The sequence below is a fragment of the Malania oleifera genome, chromosome 7 (genome assembly GCF_029873635.1).
Source record: "Malania oleifera isolate guangnan ecotype guangnan chromosome 7, ASM2987363v1, whole genome shotgun sequence".
Lineage (NCBI taxonomy): Eukaryota > Viridiplantae > Streptophyta > Magnoliopsida > Santalales > Ximeniaceae > Malania > Malania oleifera.
Window position 1 is genome coordinate 18,184,913 of NC_080423.1, and position 14,709 is coordinate 18,199,621.

The following is a 14,709-nucleotide window of genomic DNA, read 5'->3' on the forward strand; positions in this document are numbered from 1 at the left end:
TTTGCTCAAAGTCATGAGCTAAATTATAGGCTTGTTCAAGGGACTCAATGTGATGGCGAAACAGTTTTGTCCTTAGTTCGGGCTTTAATCCTAGGCAAAATCAGGAGATCTGCTGACTAATAGTCTCATAGACACCACATCTTATAGACAACTCATCGAATTGACTCATGTATTTTGAAACAGTCATGCTACCTTGACGCAAGTTGTAAAGCTGATCTATAAGGTGCTCTCTAAAACTAAGGGGTACATACTTCTCCCTCAACCTATCCTTCATTAGATTCCAATGCTCAATGGGTCTATGATCTAACCTCACTTCTTGCCTCTCAACATTCATCCAATGGAGCTTGACTTGCCCCGTTAACCTCATTTTTGCAAACTTAACCCAATGAGGATCAGTCATTTTATTACAATTAAAATAGGAATCCATCCTAGTCAACCAATCTTAGAAGATTTTAGGGTCCATTTGTCCATAATATGTGGGGGCTTCTATCTTTACTTGCTTCATTACATCCTCGTAAGGATCACGATGGTCCCTTCGGTAAGATCTCCTAACATGAAGGTCATCAACGTCATAGTCCTCATCATCCCAATGTTGGGCATAGGGCTCATGACGTGGGGGTATCCTAGCATTGTTATCTTGGCAACTCACTCGCCTTTGTGGAGGGAGGGAAGGTCTTTCTCTAGGAGTTATAAGTGGCTCTCTTTCAACGTGAATCCTATGACCTCGATAAGGATTCCCAACTTGAGTAGACATCCTAGGGGTTGGGAAAGGATTCGAAAAGCACTAGGGTAGCCCTTTGGAATGGTGTTTGGTTACACAAAGCAAGGTCAAGTGTGAACCTAACATAACTAAGGTCCAAATACCCAAAATTTAGAGTATAGGTGGGTTGTTCTAGGCAAAACCGTCACCTGTTTTTTCTGGAAACCTGAGAGTTGCTAATGGATTTTTACCCGTGAACACCTTTTAGTATTTGGGGCATAACTTTTGCTACAAAACTCCAAATAAGGCGATCTTTGTGGTTAACGCTTTTGAAAACGGGAAACTTTTGATAGTGAAAATTGCACATCAATTCTACATAAAATAAAGGTGTTGGGGCTTAAAAGGTTCGCCTAATTCGACCTAGGCTTTGATACCAAGATGATGCAGGACGGGAATGGTCAACCTATGTCCTACGATTCAACCCTCACACAAACACATACACTTAAACACTTTAATTTAATAATTTAATTATCTGAACATAAACACAATAAATCATGTTTTATTTCACATGTTCAAAGATTTTGAAAAGGTGTATGACTTGTCCAGCAATTAAGTCTTAATTCGTTCTTTCACAAAGGAATCAAATTATTTGTTGAAAAGTTGTTATTTCAAATACTCAAGAATAAAAGTCCTATGTTAGCAAACTAATATTCATACAATTGATTTTAACTAACAAGTACCAATATTGCAATCTATGGATCAAATGGGTTACTCAAAGATGTGATTTTAATCTACTAGCAAAGGTTCACAAGATATAGCAAAGGATTCAAACACAAGTACTGAAGTTACCAAGGGATTGATTTGGATGACTTGACATTGTTCCACACGTAGTTAGGTCACGCCATAGGTCTTTCGTACAAGTTTTGAATCACAAGATGAACGCAGCAATGAAGTGTAGATGATGATCGTCGTGTAGGTGTATGAAGGTGCTAGCCATATGGTGTTAATGGGGACTGTGAGAGTATTAGATGGAGGAGGGGTTATGGAGTCGTTGGATAGTTTAGTGGTCTCTCACGACTTGATCTCCGAAGAGAACATCGTAGTCTCACACTACTCACTCACTCACAAGGAGAGGGACAAGTTTTACAAGCTCAAGCAAAGAAATGTTTTTTCTATATTCAACTTCAACGTCATGTCTTGTTCTTACAATAAAAAGACTATTTATAGACATAACTTGGGAGACAAAGTATTAAACACTCAACAACTCTCAACAACTTTCAACGACTATTAACCTAACACAACCAATACTTATTAAAAAACAAAGAACTCCAACTCATACGCACACAAATCAAGCTTAGTTGTCTTGCATTATTATAATTCAAATTTAAAATTTAAACATATTCCAAAAGGAAAGCCAAAACCAAGTAGGGCCCATTAGAGTTGTGTGGGGCCCATTGGGCTGTGTGGGCCCCCTATGAATCTCGGATTCGAACTTGCTTTGGCATATGAATTGGGTTCTTCATGCATCGAATGTTCCCAAGTAGTCTTCGAACAACCAATCTGTGTAGGACCTATGAAGTCGTGTGGGGCCTACATGGGTCTTAAGTTGAACTTTGCTTCAATACTTTACTTGGGGTTTTAAATTTGATCTTCAAGCACCTAATAGTCTTGCAATAACATATCCAAGAAAATTTATAAAGTCAACATAATAGTAATAAAGTCTTTAAATCTTCAATCCAACTAGTTAGATGGTCTGCAAGTAAGATCTTTAATTAATCTCATTTTTTCCGGAAAAACATATATAAACAATAATGGACATCTAGAATTCGTTCATATGTCACCATGTCGGTTAAGGAGTGGACCTCGGGAGGTCGTCCATGTATCACCAAATCAGCAAAATAAAGGAGTATGACATATTGACCCTCATCATCTTATTAGTTCTTTTAATAATTGAATACACAAACATACTTATTTTATTCACTTATTTATAAATCAACCCGCTTAGGCTCTACCCAAGAAGGATCCATGGGCTCATTATGTGATTATGCTGTCCAAACTGTGGACCCTGTGACCGGTGACCGGCAACCGGCAGCGCACCGAACAAAATCCGTACACAAACATTTGCCCGCCAAAATTGATTAACTTCTGTAACCGTTACTCTTCATTCTTCATCACAGCGACCCAACTAAAAAGTGTTCTTTTTTTATTCACAAATAACAAATAAAAGCTAAAGCCACCCTGAGAAAACAAGAGTGTCCAGGTGTTGACAATGTTGCTGATGATCATCACCTTTCCTCTGTCTCTCTCCTTCGACACGGCGAAGAAAGCGGAGCCCAAGACAAAGCCCCCCCTTTCTTCTTCAGCATACTTCCAAATGCGTGCCGGCCAAAGGACAGCAACATCACATGATGCAACCACCTGATCATTCTTATCATCATCCTCCTAATCTTGCATTTGCCATATGCCACAAAGCTGCAAGCAGTGCTCCGATCGAGCCCCGAGCCGCCCCGGAACCCCTCAGCATTCGCCGGAGTGGCATATGCAATGGGGTGTATTCTCACGAAGCATTCGACGCAGTCGGGAAGACGCCGGGGCCTCGAGAAGCTGAAATTGGAAAATGGGTATGCTAGGCGAGCCGTTGGCCGGAAACAGCAGGGGAAGAATCCATCCGGTAATCTCGTTCCGCAGGGGCAGGGGGCGGGTAATAAGAAAGGGGGAGTGGGACTTGGTGGTGGAGGAGGAGGAGAAGAAAGGAAGGTGAGAATCAGAGAAGAGGAAAACAGAGATCTTGGTGGGGATGTTTTGGAAAAGATTTTGCAGAAGAAGAAGATTGCAGGAGATGAGCTTGTGGATGGTTGGCCAAGGTGGCTTGCCGATAATATCCCAAGGGAAGTCCTGTTGGGTTTGGTTCCAAAGAGTGTTGATTCTTATGAGAAGCTCGAAAAGGTACATGCATTGATTTGGTAGTAGGCCAGGAGAATATGATCAGTCATTATTTGTTAAATCATTTTTTTTTTCTTTTGGTACGTCTTTGTGCCAAATTTAATTCAGTACTATCATTTTGATTTTGTTGGATGTTGGATGTTCAATTCATCCCTGTTCTTCCAAAAAACAGGGGTTGCATTTCTCTGATTTCACCGCTTTTTCTATCTATGACAACGGTACCTTTTAATTTTTCATTTCATTGCTTGTTCTTCTTTAATGAAATTAAGTCTGTTTTTTTTTTTTTTTTCATTAATCTATTAATACACATAGCATACTTGTTCTTGAAAAGTATCAAACGCTACACATTGTTTTCTTCGATTTTGGGGAAAACAGGGCTTTTTTCTCCTTTTCTTCCCCTGTTTTTGGGGACAGCCATTGTAGCCCTTGGTCGGATGACTGTCAGAATAAAGAAGAACCCATTGTTCTGAATTGGGTGTGGAAATTTTGGTTTTTGCAGGTTGGGCAGGGGACCTATAGCAATGTTTATAAAGCGCGAGACAGGGCGACAGGAGAGATTGTTGCCTTGAAGAAAGTGCGGTTCGATGCATCGGAGGCGGAAAGCGTGAAATTTATGGCAAGAGAGATAATGATACAGCGGAAGTTAGATCACCCCAATGTCATGAAGCTTGAAGGCCTAGCCACATCAAGGATGCAGTATAGCCTGTACCTGGTTTTTGATTTCATGCACTCTGACTTGGCCAAGATTATCTCTCATCCAGACAGGCGCCTAAGTGAGCCACAGGTTGGATTCTTGCCTTTTACCTTTTAAATGATGAAATATAGATTTCATTATAACTAGCTATTGATTTTGAACTGTCAAACTTGGGACCCCTGAAGTGCTTGAGACAGTTTGAGTTCAATTGATTTGGAAACATAATGAATAAATATCATTAGAAGCAAAGCATGCTAGTGAAAAAAAAAGCAGCAGCATATGTTCTCATCATAAGTACCCAGGAATGATTTAGTTCTAAAAATGAGTGGAGATTCTTAAGCAATGATGTAGGAAACTGTTACTGATGCAGGTTAAGTGCTACATGCAGCAGCTGCTTTCTGGTCTGCAGCACTGCCATGAGAGGGGAATTTTGCACCGAGACATCAAAGGGTCCAACTTGTTGATAGACAAAGGGGGGATGTTGAAGATTGCAGATTTTGGTCTGGCAAATTACTTCAATCCCAAGCCGAGACGCCCTCTTACAAGCCGAGTTGTGACGCTGTGGTACAGACCCCCAGAGCTGTTGTTAGGTGCTACAGATTATGGAGTTGGAGTTGATCTCTGGAGTGCAGGATGCCTTTTGGCCGAGATGTTCGTTGGAAAGCCAATTATGCCCGGTAGGACAGAGGTAAAAATCTGAAATCATGTTATTTTGGATACAATTGAAATTGCTCCATTGATAAGTTCTAGTTTCAATTATTGAGAAAAGGACCATTGGCATGAATGAGAGTCAGCATCACAAATAGTAGTGAGAAAAAGAAAAGAAAAAAGGAACAAGGAAAAATGTTCCCACTCCTTGTGATTATTAAGCTTTTTGTGTATTCAGGTGGAGCAGCTCCATAAGATTTTCAAACTTTGTGGTTCACCATCAGAGGACTATTGGAAGAAAATGAAGCTACCTGCAAGCTTCAGACCACCACAACAGTATAAACCTAGTTTGCAAGAGACCTTTGGGGAATTCCCACCCTCTTCATTTGGTCTTTTGACCCAGCTTCTTGCTCTGGATCCAACATATCGCGGCTGTGCTGCTTCTGCTCTTCAAAGTGAAGTAAGTGCAAACAGGCAGCACCTTGTTTTTTAATCACTGCTGTGTGGTGTACTTATTTCTTTTCGCTTGCTTAACTGTTCCCTTCAACTGCAAAGGATTACAGTAACAGTGGTTCTAAAGCTTAAGAATTTCTGAAAAAAGTCAATGCAAGATTTAAGAGTTTTGGGAGCCTAAATGATTAAAACTACAGCACTTTCTAAAATAAGTGTTTGGGCATTGAATTTTATATATTTAAATTCACAAAAGTAGAAAAGCCTTGCAGCATTTTAAGCTTTGTGTTTAAAAATCAGAAACGTCGCTAACCGATACAATGTTCAAGCAATCCTCATCTGCCTATGTTCATCTAAATTGGAGGAAATTTTATGATTGATTTGTGGACTTAAGTTACAGGAAGTTTCGCCCGATTTTCAAGCTCAATTACATGATTTTTATTCTGTAGCAAGAGGAAGAGGAGGAGGATGAGAGTGATGTGTCAAATATTTAAGGATTGAATTCAGACTAAGATGAACAATTAACCAAGGTGTTACTCGGCAGGAGTTAGTGGAAGCCTTTATCTGGCTCGGCTGCTTGTCAATTAATGTTGGCTGTAGCATGAACAAATTATCATTTCAAAAAGATAGAAACACACTGTCAAACAACTGGGCTCTGTAGATTTTCTTTTGCTTTGTTTTGTTTTGTTTTGTTTTGTTTTGTTTTTTTTCCCATCTGCTTTTGCAGCCGCACCTTGTCCATCAAAAGGAGGTGGCAAGGTCATCTCATAGCTCTCTGGCCTCTTACTTTATGGGACTTGCACAATGTTTTTCACCAACACCTCCAGTCTTTATAAGCTTTCAAGTTGAATTTTGCATTTCCAAAAGTTGAATAATCAAATTTCATGGAAGTCTAGCTTAACAAATAAGACCAAAAGGTGTTAATGGACTTCCTCTTAATTTTCTTCCTCATAACTATTTGAATTACTTTGTTTGGAGTATCATGTTTTGTAATCTAAGTAGGTATTTTTGCTTACAGTTCTTTAGTTCAAGTCCACTGGCGTGCGACCTATCGGGTCTACCTGTGGTGTACAAATGGGAGGATAAGCCAACTCAAACCAATGGGCGGAAGAAGTATGTTTTATTGGTTAAGCACTGTCAAATTTCTTTCTCCTTTGTATCAGGACAATACTATATGGCGCTTTATAAAGATCATCACAGGTGTTTTATCTGTTAGTGACCAACAAAAATAGAGGAAAAGAATAATACTTAATCCTTGTATAATTTTGTTTAACCGTGCTACATTTTGTTTGGTTGTTTTAATCACTTTTACCATTTTCTTTATACAAAATCATTAGGATGGAAAATGAAACATGCATACAAATTCATTTTCTTGAGCTGTACAAACATGGGGATCTCCGTATGCCCCAGCCCCACAGGTGAGCTGCCTGATTTTAATTTTTCCTCTGGCAGGCATAGGTCTTCGAAGACAAGACAAAGGCCACAAACAAATCGCAGAGGCTGTGGGAGAGATGAGCTAATAGTAATGCAGGACAAAGAAGATGCTGAATCTTCAAAACAGGTAAAATTGCCCCTAGTACTAAAGTATTCCCCTAGAATAATGTTTCCAACTGAAGTTTATTTTGTAGTAACTCATGTGTTGGGCTTGGAACCGAAGAACCATTTCGAGCCAAGATCATGAAATTGATCACAAATAAACTTATCATTTGCTTTCTTTACCAGGAGATCAGGAATGCAGAAGCAAAAATGGATAGCCAAGAGATTGCTACAACAGCAATGAGAATTTCATTTAGTTTACATGCGAGCAGGCACGAAGAAAGCATTGTGTTCTCCCCTATCCCTGCTGTTAAATCCCATCAAAACAGATCTCCAAGAACTGAGGGTCATCCTAATGCTTCTAAGAACATCCAGAACCTGCCCCACTCAAGGGCCTCTACTACAGACAGCTCTGACCGCAGTGAAGGCAACAAGTCAACTCTCCACCGCAGGTCTATCTCTACGATGGATTTCCGAATACTTGATGCAGAACAGGTTTCAAAACTCTTTTCATCAGGCAATGATTAAGCCATGGAAAAAAAATTATCAAACCTCACATTTTTTGTTTAAACTTGTGTATTATATCCTGCTCCCTTTGTCTCATATTTTGCTTTTTGGGGACAGACATGTAACCAATTGAACACATTTTTGTGATTCTTGCAAGTTTTATTATTGCTTAAATTTGTTTTGGCTGGTTTTCTCAAGGGAGATTTGTAATGGACAATAAGCTACAATTTCTAGAAACATGATCAATCAAGTTTACTTGGTGTTTTAAGCATGATCGATGACTGGGATTTTTTTTTTCTATAAAAACAGAACACTAGCTAAGGCTTCCTCACCTTCTCTACCACAATGGCATATGAATGGGACAAGCTTCTCCTCTTCTTTGAGAAATTACTCACAAGAAAAGAGAGAGAACCTACCCTTTATAGAGTTTGAACTTACAAGTATACCCTGATTAGAGGCCAACACATCATAAACTCTGATTAGGGTTAGGCTTCTATGCTATGCTCGCCTGATTACATCTATATGTAGAGTGATCTCACGCTATTAAAATGCATCAAAGCTCAATACATCATCATGATCACCATCTTTATATTCAGCAAATTGATGAAATTATAAACTATAATCAATATAAGCTCACCTAAGGATAAGGTCTAACATTCTTTTGGTTGGGCATTGTTGGTTATGAACACAATTTTTAAGACTTTTTATGATTTCATAAATGACTAGGATAAAAAAATATTTTGGGGTAATATGTCTTAAAAATGAAAACAACTCTCATGATCTAATTTAAATGTGCTAACAATGAATCATGGCAACCGTTACGTCATTTATATACATAATACCAATCCTTGGTTACAAAACCTTAATATGATGAATTTGTGCTAATACAAATTTTAGTCCCTCTTTATGGTTTCAACATAGTGCCCATAATTTTTGACAAGTACAACATGTTAGGATTAAGCGTTACTGGTTTGCCTAAAAGCAATTGGTGTTAGGGAGGGCGCAGTTTTATTTCCTTATACTCTTGGCAGCGCAAAATCCCGCACTAAGTGGTAGGCGCCTATGTGGGGCTGCACCATTTCTGGTGCCAACGAGCTAGCACGCCAAGCACAGTCAAGCTGGGGCCTAGCTCTCAGAGCAGGGTTGACTGTTGATTCCCCATAAAGCCTACAATCCCCCCCCCCCAACAGCTACCTTGGGAACGCTCGAACCCGTGACCTCTCTCTGATACCAATTGTTAGGATCAAACGCTACCGGTTCGTCTAAAAGCAAAGTTCGGCGATTCGTGCCTACATCCTTGCCTCAAGCAATCCACTTGACGATTCCACTATACGCTCCTTCAGTAGGTGGAGAAACTTCTCTTTTTCAGTAGGCAGAGATGCCTCTCTCTTTCAATAGGCGGAGATACCTTTACAAACTTCTAAGCGAAAATCCCCTTTCAGTTGGCAACAATTCACCCCAGAATCGTCAAGGTATAATGAGCAATAGAAATCGAGTTGTACAAATAAAACTCTCTGAATAGAGCAAATTCGTACAATAAAAAATCACACTAATACACTCTCAATATGATTATGAATGAAGCTCAAGGAGTAACTAGAAGGTGAGCACTTGAAAGATAAACAAAGAATTTGCAAAGTACTTGAAAAGATTTTTCAACAAAGATCAAAACCTTGGATGTGTATGATAGATGTATATCGCTCTTTTCTCATCATCTAGAACAAGTTTTGGAACTTGTATTTATAGGCAAGATAATGAACTAGCCATTTTATGACCATTGGACTTTAAAAGATAATTTATTACATTCAAAACTAGCCGTTTTCTAGCTGCTGCAGCTTTCTGCTGTGATATTCGATCGACCGAATTGACACTCGATCGCTCAAATTCCCTGGAGATGGAATTTGTGCAAGTCAGTAGCAACTCGGTTGCCCAAACTGTCTGGTTCGGTCGCCCAAACTACCTGGAACATGAATTGTGTATGTCCAATGGCAATACCACTTTCCTAAACACCCTTCAGTATTTGAAGCACAACTTTTGCTAGAGAACTTCAAAAAGGGCAATCTAGGTATCTACAGATAGTGAAGAAAAATTCCCACAACTTTCATGTTTACGATTTTTGAAGATGGGAAGATATTGATAGAGAAAATCGCACATCAAGGTGACAGTAGAAAAAAGAGGGGATTTGGAGAATCTTGTTTTGGGGAGATAAGAAGGGATTGACTGAGTACCCTTCTTCAGCCTCCTGAACTTCCTAAAGCCTTAAGACCCTTCGTTTGTCATTCCGAAAATGATTTTAACACTTTGAAATAAAATAATTATAAAATAATTTTTGTATATTTATAAAATAATTTTCAATGAAATATAAAGGGCCTAGAGTCCAACTAAGGTCACCTATAAGCTTCTTCACATAACCAATGATAGTGTACTTAGATAGGTCTTATTTGCCATATACATAAAACAAGTTCTTTTATTGTGAGTTGAGGTGTGATCCCAAGAGAGGGGTGAATTGGGTATTTAAAAAATTTATGCAAAGTCTTAATCAATTTTACTATGATTTTCACAAGTGATCTCACTACTTGATAATCACAGTATTCACTGCATATAAATATATCAATATAAGTGTGCTTAACTTTAAAATATTTTTTGCTATGATTGCAACAATTTATCAAACTACACAATGAATATAATATTCACAGCATTCATAGAAGATAAATATCAATATAAATATGCTTAAAAACAAAAGAGTTTAGGAAGAGAGAGTGACACAGTATTTTACAAGGTTTGGCGATCCGTGCCAATGTCCTTGCCTCAAGAAACCCGCTGAGGATTTCACTATACCCTCCTTCAATAGGTGGAGAAACCTCTCTCCTTCAATAGGCAGAGATGTCTCTCTCCTTCAGTAGGTGGAGAAGTCTCTCAAGCGAAAATCCTCTTTCGCTTGTCAACGATTCAATCCCAGAATCATTAAGATAGAAAAAAGCAGATCAAAGTAGTGTTGTACAGATTAAACTCTCTAAATAGAGAGATTTTGTACACGAATAAAACACTAATACACTCTCAATTGAAGATTGAAACAAAGCTTAAAGAGTAGATAAGGTTTTTCTGGTTTTTGAAAAGCAATAAGCTTGAAAAACAAACTCAGAAAATTTCACAGCAGTGTGTGGCATTAATCATAATCAATTAAAGTGTTTTTCGTCATTAAGGCTAGGTACTTATTTATGGGAATGAATTCTAGCCATTGGCATGTTTAATGGCTTGATAATTTAGATTCTAAGTGATTTTATGGTCGTTGTGATAAGTACCGCGCAAGCTTTGATTGACTGAACTATATGTTCGGTCACCCGAACCAATTTAAATCTAAAATTTCCAAATTGGCAGTACGCACTTGGTCGACTGAACTCTTAGGTTCGGTCGCCCAAACCAACTGAGTCTAGAAATTAAAAATGGCAGTAGCCATTCGGTCGATTGAACCTTGAGGTTCGATTGCCCGAACTTCGTGGAACCATACTAGTGTTCAAATAGTATACATTCAGTCAACTAAGCACTTTGCCTCAGGCGCCCGCACTTCCTAAAATACGAAATCCTTTATATTTTAATTCCAAAAATGATTTTAGCCCTTTTGAAATAACTTTTGAACTTGTAAAAAAATATTTTTCAAGAATTTTAAAGTACCTAAGGTCCAACTAAGTCACCTAAGAGCTTCGTCACAATAATCAAGTGAGGTGTACTTACATGAATCTTAATAGTAGTTACATAACAAAATTTTTCATGTCTTAAAGCTTGGTCTTCATACATCTTCATGTCTTTAAGGTTGGCCTTCATACAAGTTTCATGTTTATAGCCAAATACCATTGTCTTGTATGCTACATGGCTTTCCATTTTACATCTTTTATTATGCTTTAATACCTTAATACCTGTATATACACTTGATAGCACAATTAGATGTCTTGATTTATTATTATCAAAATGAGATTAAACCTTGTTAGGTCAACAATCTCCCCCTTTTTTATGATGACAAACAATGAGTAAAATGAGGTTGCCTTCACAAGGCTCCCCCTCACAATATGCATTAAACATAAAAATAAGTAATGTATAATCTTTTAGGCATATTTGAACGAAGACTTAGAATTTTCAAGTGTTTGAATATTAAGCTTAACTTTGATTAAATTTCGTAAATTTTGAGAATATATCAAAGCTTTTAAAAATTTTGGTAAAATGTAAAATAAAATAATCATTTTGCTCATAATTCTCCCCCCTTTTGACATCAGAAAAAGGCAAAAAAAAAAAAATCCGAATAAGATTGCATTTTGACATTTTCTCTATATTTTCCCATTAAAAAACTTGATATGATAATTCATTTCAATTGTCATTAAATAGGAATTGTACGTTTGCCAACCAGCATCATAACATCAATATATATCAACCAGCATGCATAAGTTTGCCACATTCAACAATCAGCATGCATAATTTTGCCAACATACAACAACCAGCATTATTAGCACAAACATTCACAAGATCATAGCATTTGCAAAACAAACCATCTATATTAAGATCTGAAGGCATACATAAATAATTATATTGTTTTCAAAATAAACATACACATAAGAAATGTACAACAAGCTCTCCCCCTAAAAGTTAGCTCTCTCTTAATATAATCTTCTTTGGTAGCATCTCCATTAGACGAACTTTCATCCTTCTCGTCATCTTCCTCATCCTCGTCGCTTTGGCTTGCTTCCATAGGTACTTTCCCTTTAGAAGAAGTAGCACCATCTAGTTTCATTTCGACCCTTTCAAGTCTTTGGTTGAAGGACCGGAAGTTGGAGTGGATGTCCTGTTGAAGTGCATTGAATCTGAAGTCTATATGCTGATGAAGGTCTTTGAGAGCTCCTTGGATAGAGGCATAATCGGGAGGAGCATAGGTAGCACCCTCAAGAACATTTGGCTCAGCCATGCAGGCATGTTCCCATTCCTCCTCCACCCATGCATCAACATTAATGCAAGGAGGTGGGCAATGTTTGGGAATCCAACCAAGAGGACCAACCAGACAGTAGCCTATTTGCTTTAACATGGTAGATGAGAAGAAATCAGTGGATTTGCATGCTACACATAGGGAAAAGGGACGATCGAGATGCTCAAAAATAAGATTGATAGCCCCTCTATAAGAGAGAATGACCCTTTGTGTTTCCTCCTTGGCTGTCATCCATTTAATAATGAGGAAGGGAAGGTCAAGGTGCCTTCCAGTATAGAGACACCGTAGGATAAAACAGTCGAAATATGACAAGTGGTCTCTAGACCCTCTATGAGGAAGAATATTGTACGTTAGGATTAAATGGATGATTTTAGCTTCAAGAGTGAGTTGCTTGTAAAGTGGAGGATGACCAAAGTAGTGACTAACTTCTTCCAATTCAAGCTATAAAAACTCTTGTGGAGTAAAATCTTGCTCCATTATCCATGAGGTTCCTACTTTGGGGCATCTAAATTCCCCACGCTCTATTCCTAAAAATGTCGACTAACGTTTGATTAGTAAAGAGGAAGGTTTTGTCCATGATTTGAGTGGCGTAGTTTTCACCATCCTTAATTAGGTTTGCATAGAAAAAGCGTACAATATTTGGGTAAACACCCTGGGGTTGATGAAACAAAAATCTACCCCAACCTAAATCGAAAAAACAACGACAAATTTTCGTAAAATATTCTTCCATAAAAGGAATGTCGAGTATCTTACCAAGGATGGGATCGAGAGATCGAAGATGCTTGTTATAGAGCTTCTTAGCTCTAGTCGTCATGAGCCAGCGTGTGATGCCTACGGTGTCATCTTGACATGTGGTTGATGTTTTTCGTGCAAAGCTCTTTTCCCTAGGCATAGTGATGAAGATTTAAGGACTAAAAGAGTGATCTCGATGGAGGATCTGAGCTTAGAGAGGTCGAAAAGAGGGTTTCGCACTTCCGGATGAGAGAAACAGAGTGTCAGGTCAGTGAAAGGACAAGACTTTAGGGTTTTACGCGAAGGTTAAGTTTTTAAATCCCCATGGTTCGGTCGATTAAGTGTAGGGTTCGGTCACCCGAATAACCTAACACTCCTAAGTAATGAAGTCAGAATGGATTCAGTCAACTGGGTCTGTTCATTCAGTTGCCTGAGTCATTCGGTTGACTGACTTTTGAATTTCCAGTCGCCCAAATCGTTTAACACTCCCTAGCAACCAAGTCAATATAGATTCGATGGACCGACTCATTCATTCGGTCACTCAAGTTGCCTGGAATTCAAAATCACCTTTGGCAGTATGTGTTCGATCGACTAGGCAAGAGCATTCAGTCACCCGAATTGCCTGAAGTTGCCAATATCTTATATTTAGTTTTGTATACTAATTATAATGGCCTAATTTGCTTCAAATTCTCCCATTTTTGTTCTAAGATTATTCATTTTGCATAACTCCATATAAGAACTCCATTTTACTAATGAAGAGCAACATGTGAATGGCTAAAGTCTGAATGGCTTTCCAATTTGGCTACAAGTGCATAGATTTCTTTGAAATCGATACTTTCATCTTTAATTGAAACCTTGTGCAACCAACCTAGATTTGTTGCAGCCAACAATACCATTCTAATAATACAAAGCTCTAATTTATTGATCAAGGGTTGAAGGCTTATAAGGGAGTATGGATTTATTTTTTCAAAAAATAATTATAATATTTTCATGCTTGTGGATTAAGCATGATAGGTATGTTCTAACCATTTAGGCAATGAGCATTTAGGAGTATATGATTTTTTCTTGATTAATGCTCTTGTATTAACAATGACTAAGGAATATTTTAGGTCGAGTATAGAGGAATATTCTATTTTGAGCTAATGAAAACTTGAATTCTTTAGTGGATGCTTCTAATTTGATTGTGGTAGGATGTCTTTTAATAAACACTAGCAGACTAAGAATTGATCATGATAATCAGTGCTTATGACTAGGTTTGAGAAGGTTTCACTAGTAGAGTTTAACATGTTGAATTATAAGTGATGACAAATTTTTCACTTTTGAATGCCTTTGAAATTTGATTAAGATATTCAAACTTAAGCATACATATATTATTTAAAATTATTCAACTAAGGTAAACACTTTTGTGCATAGAAAGTGGATTTCCTAGAGCATGCTATCTCATCCCTTGAGCTATAACCAATACTTTCACATATTAACCAATCAACCATGATATATATAGTTAAGATATTATATTAGATTTATCATTTGAAT

General features: G+C 37.9%; 1 protein-coding gene across 1 annotated transcript; it reads left to right on the forward strand.

The window, feature by feature from the left end:
* Positions 1-3,074: 3,074 nt before the first annotated feature.
* LOC131159968 (probable serine/threonine-protein kinase At1g54610) lies at positions 3,075-7,654 on the forward strand. Its single transcript, XM_058115225.1, has 7 exons — positions 3,075-3,646; positions 4,143-4,427; positions 4,708-5,025; positions 5,224-5,445; positions 6,454-6,548; positions 6,888-6,996; positions 7,158-7,654. Exons 1-7 carry the CDS (start codon positions 3,245-3,247, stop codon positions 7,497-7,499), a joined length of 1,773 nt encoding a protein of 590 aa, XP_057971208.1. The 5' UTR covers positions 3,075-3,244; the 3' UTR covers positions 7,500-7,654.
* The last annotated feature ends 7,055 nt before the right edge of the window (positions 7,655-14,709 follow it).

Coding starts and splice junctions, on each gene's coding strand:
- LOC131159968 (XM_058115225.1), top strand. CDS start 3,245: ATGGGGTGTATTCTCACGAAGCATTCGACGCAGTCGGGAAGACGCCGG. Junction 3,647..4,142: donor CTTATGAGAAGCTCGAAAAG/GTACATGCATTG, acceptor TGGTTTTTGCAG/GTTGGGCAGGGGACCTATAG. Junction 5,026..5,223: donor TTATGCCCGGTAGGACAGAG/GTAAAAATCTGA, acceptor TTGTGTATTCAG/GTGGAGCAGCTCCATAAGAT.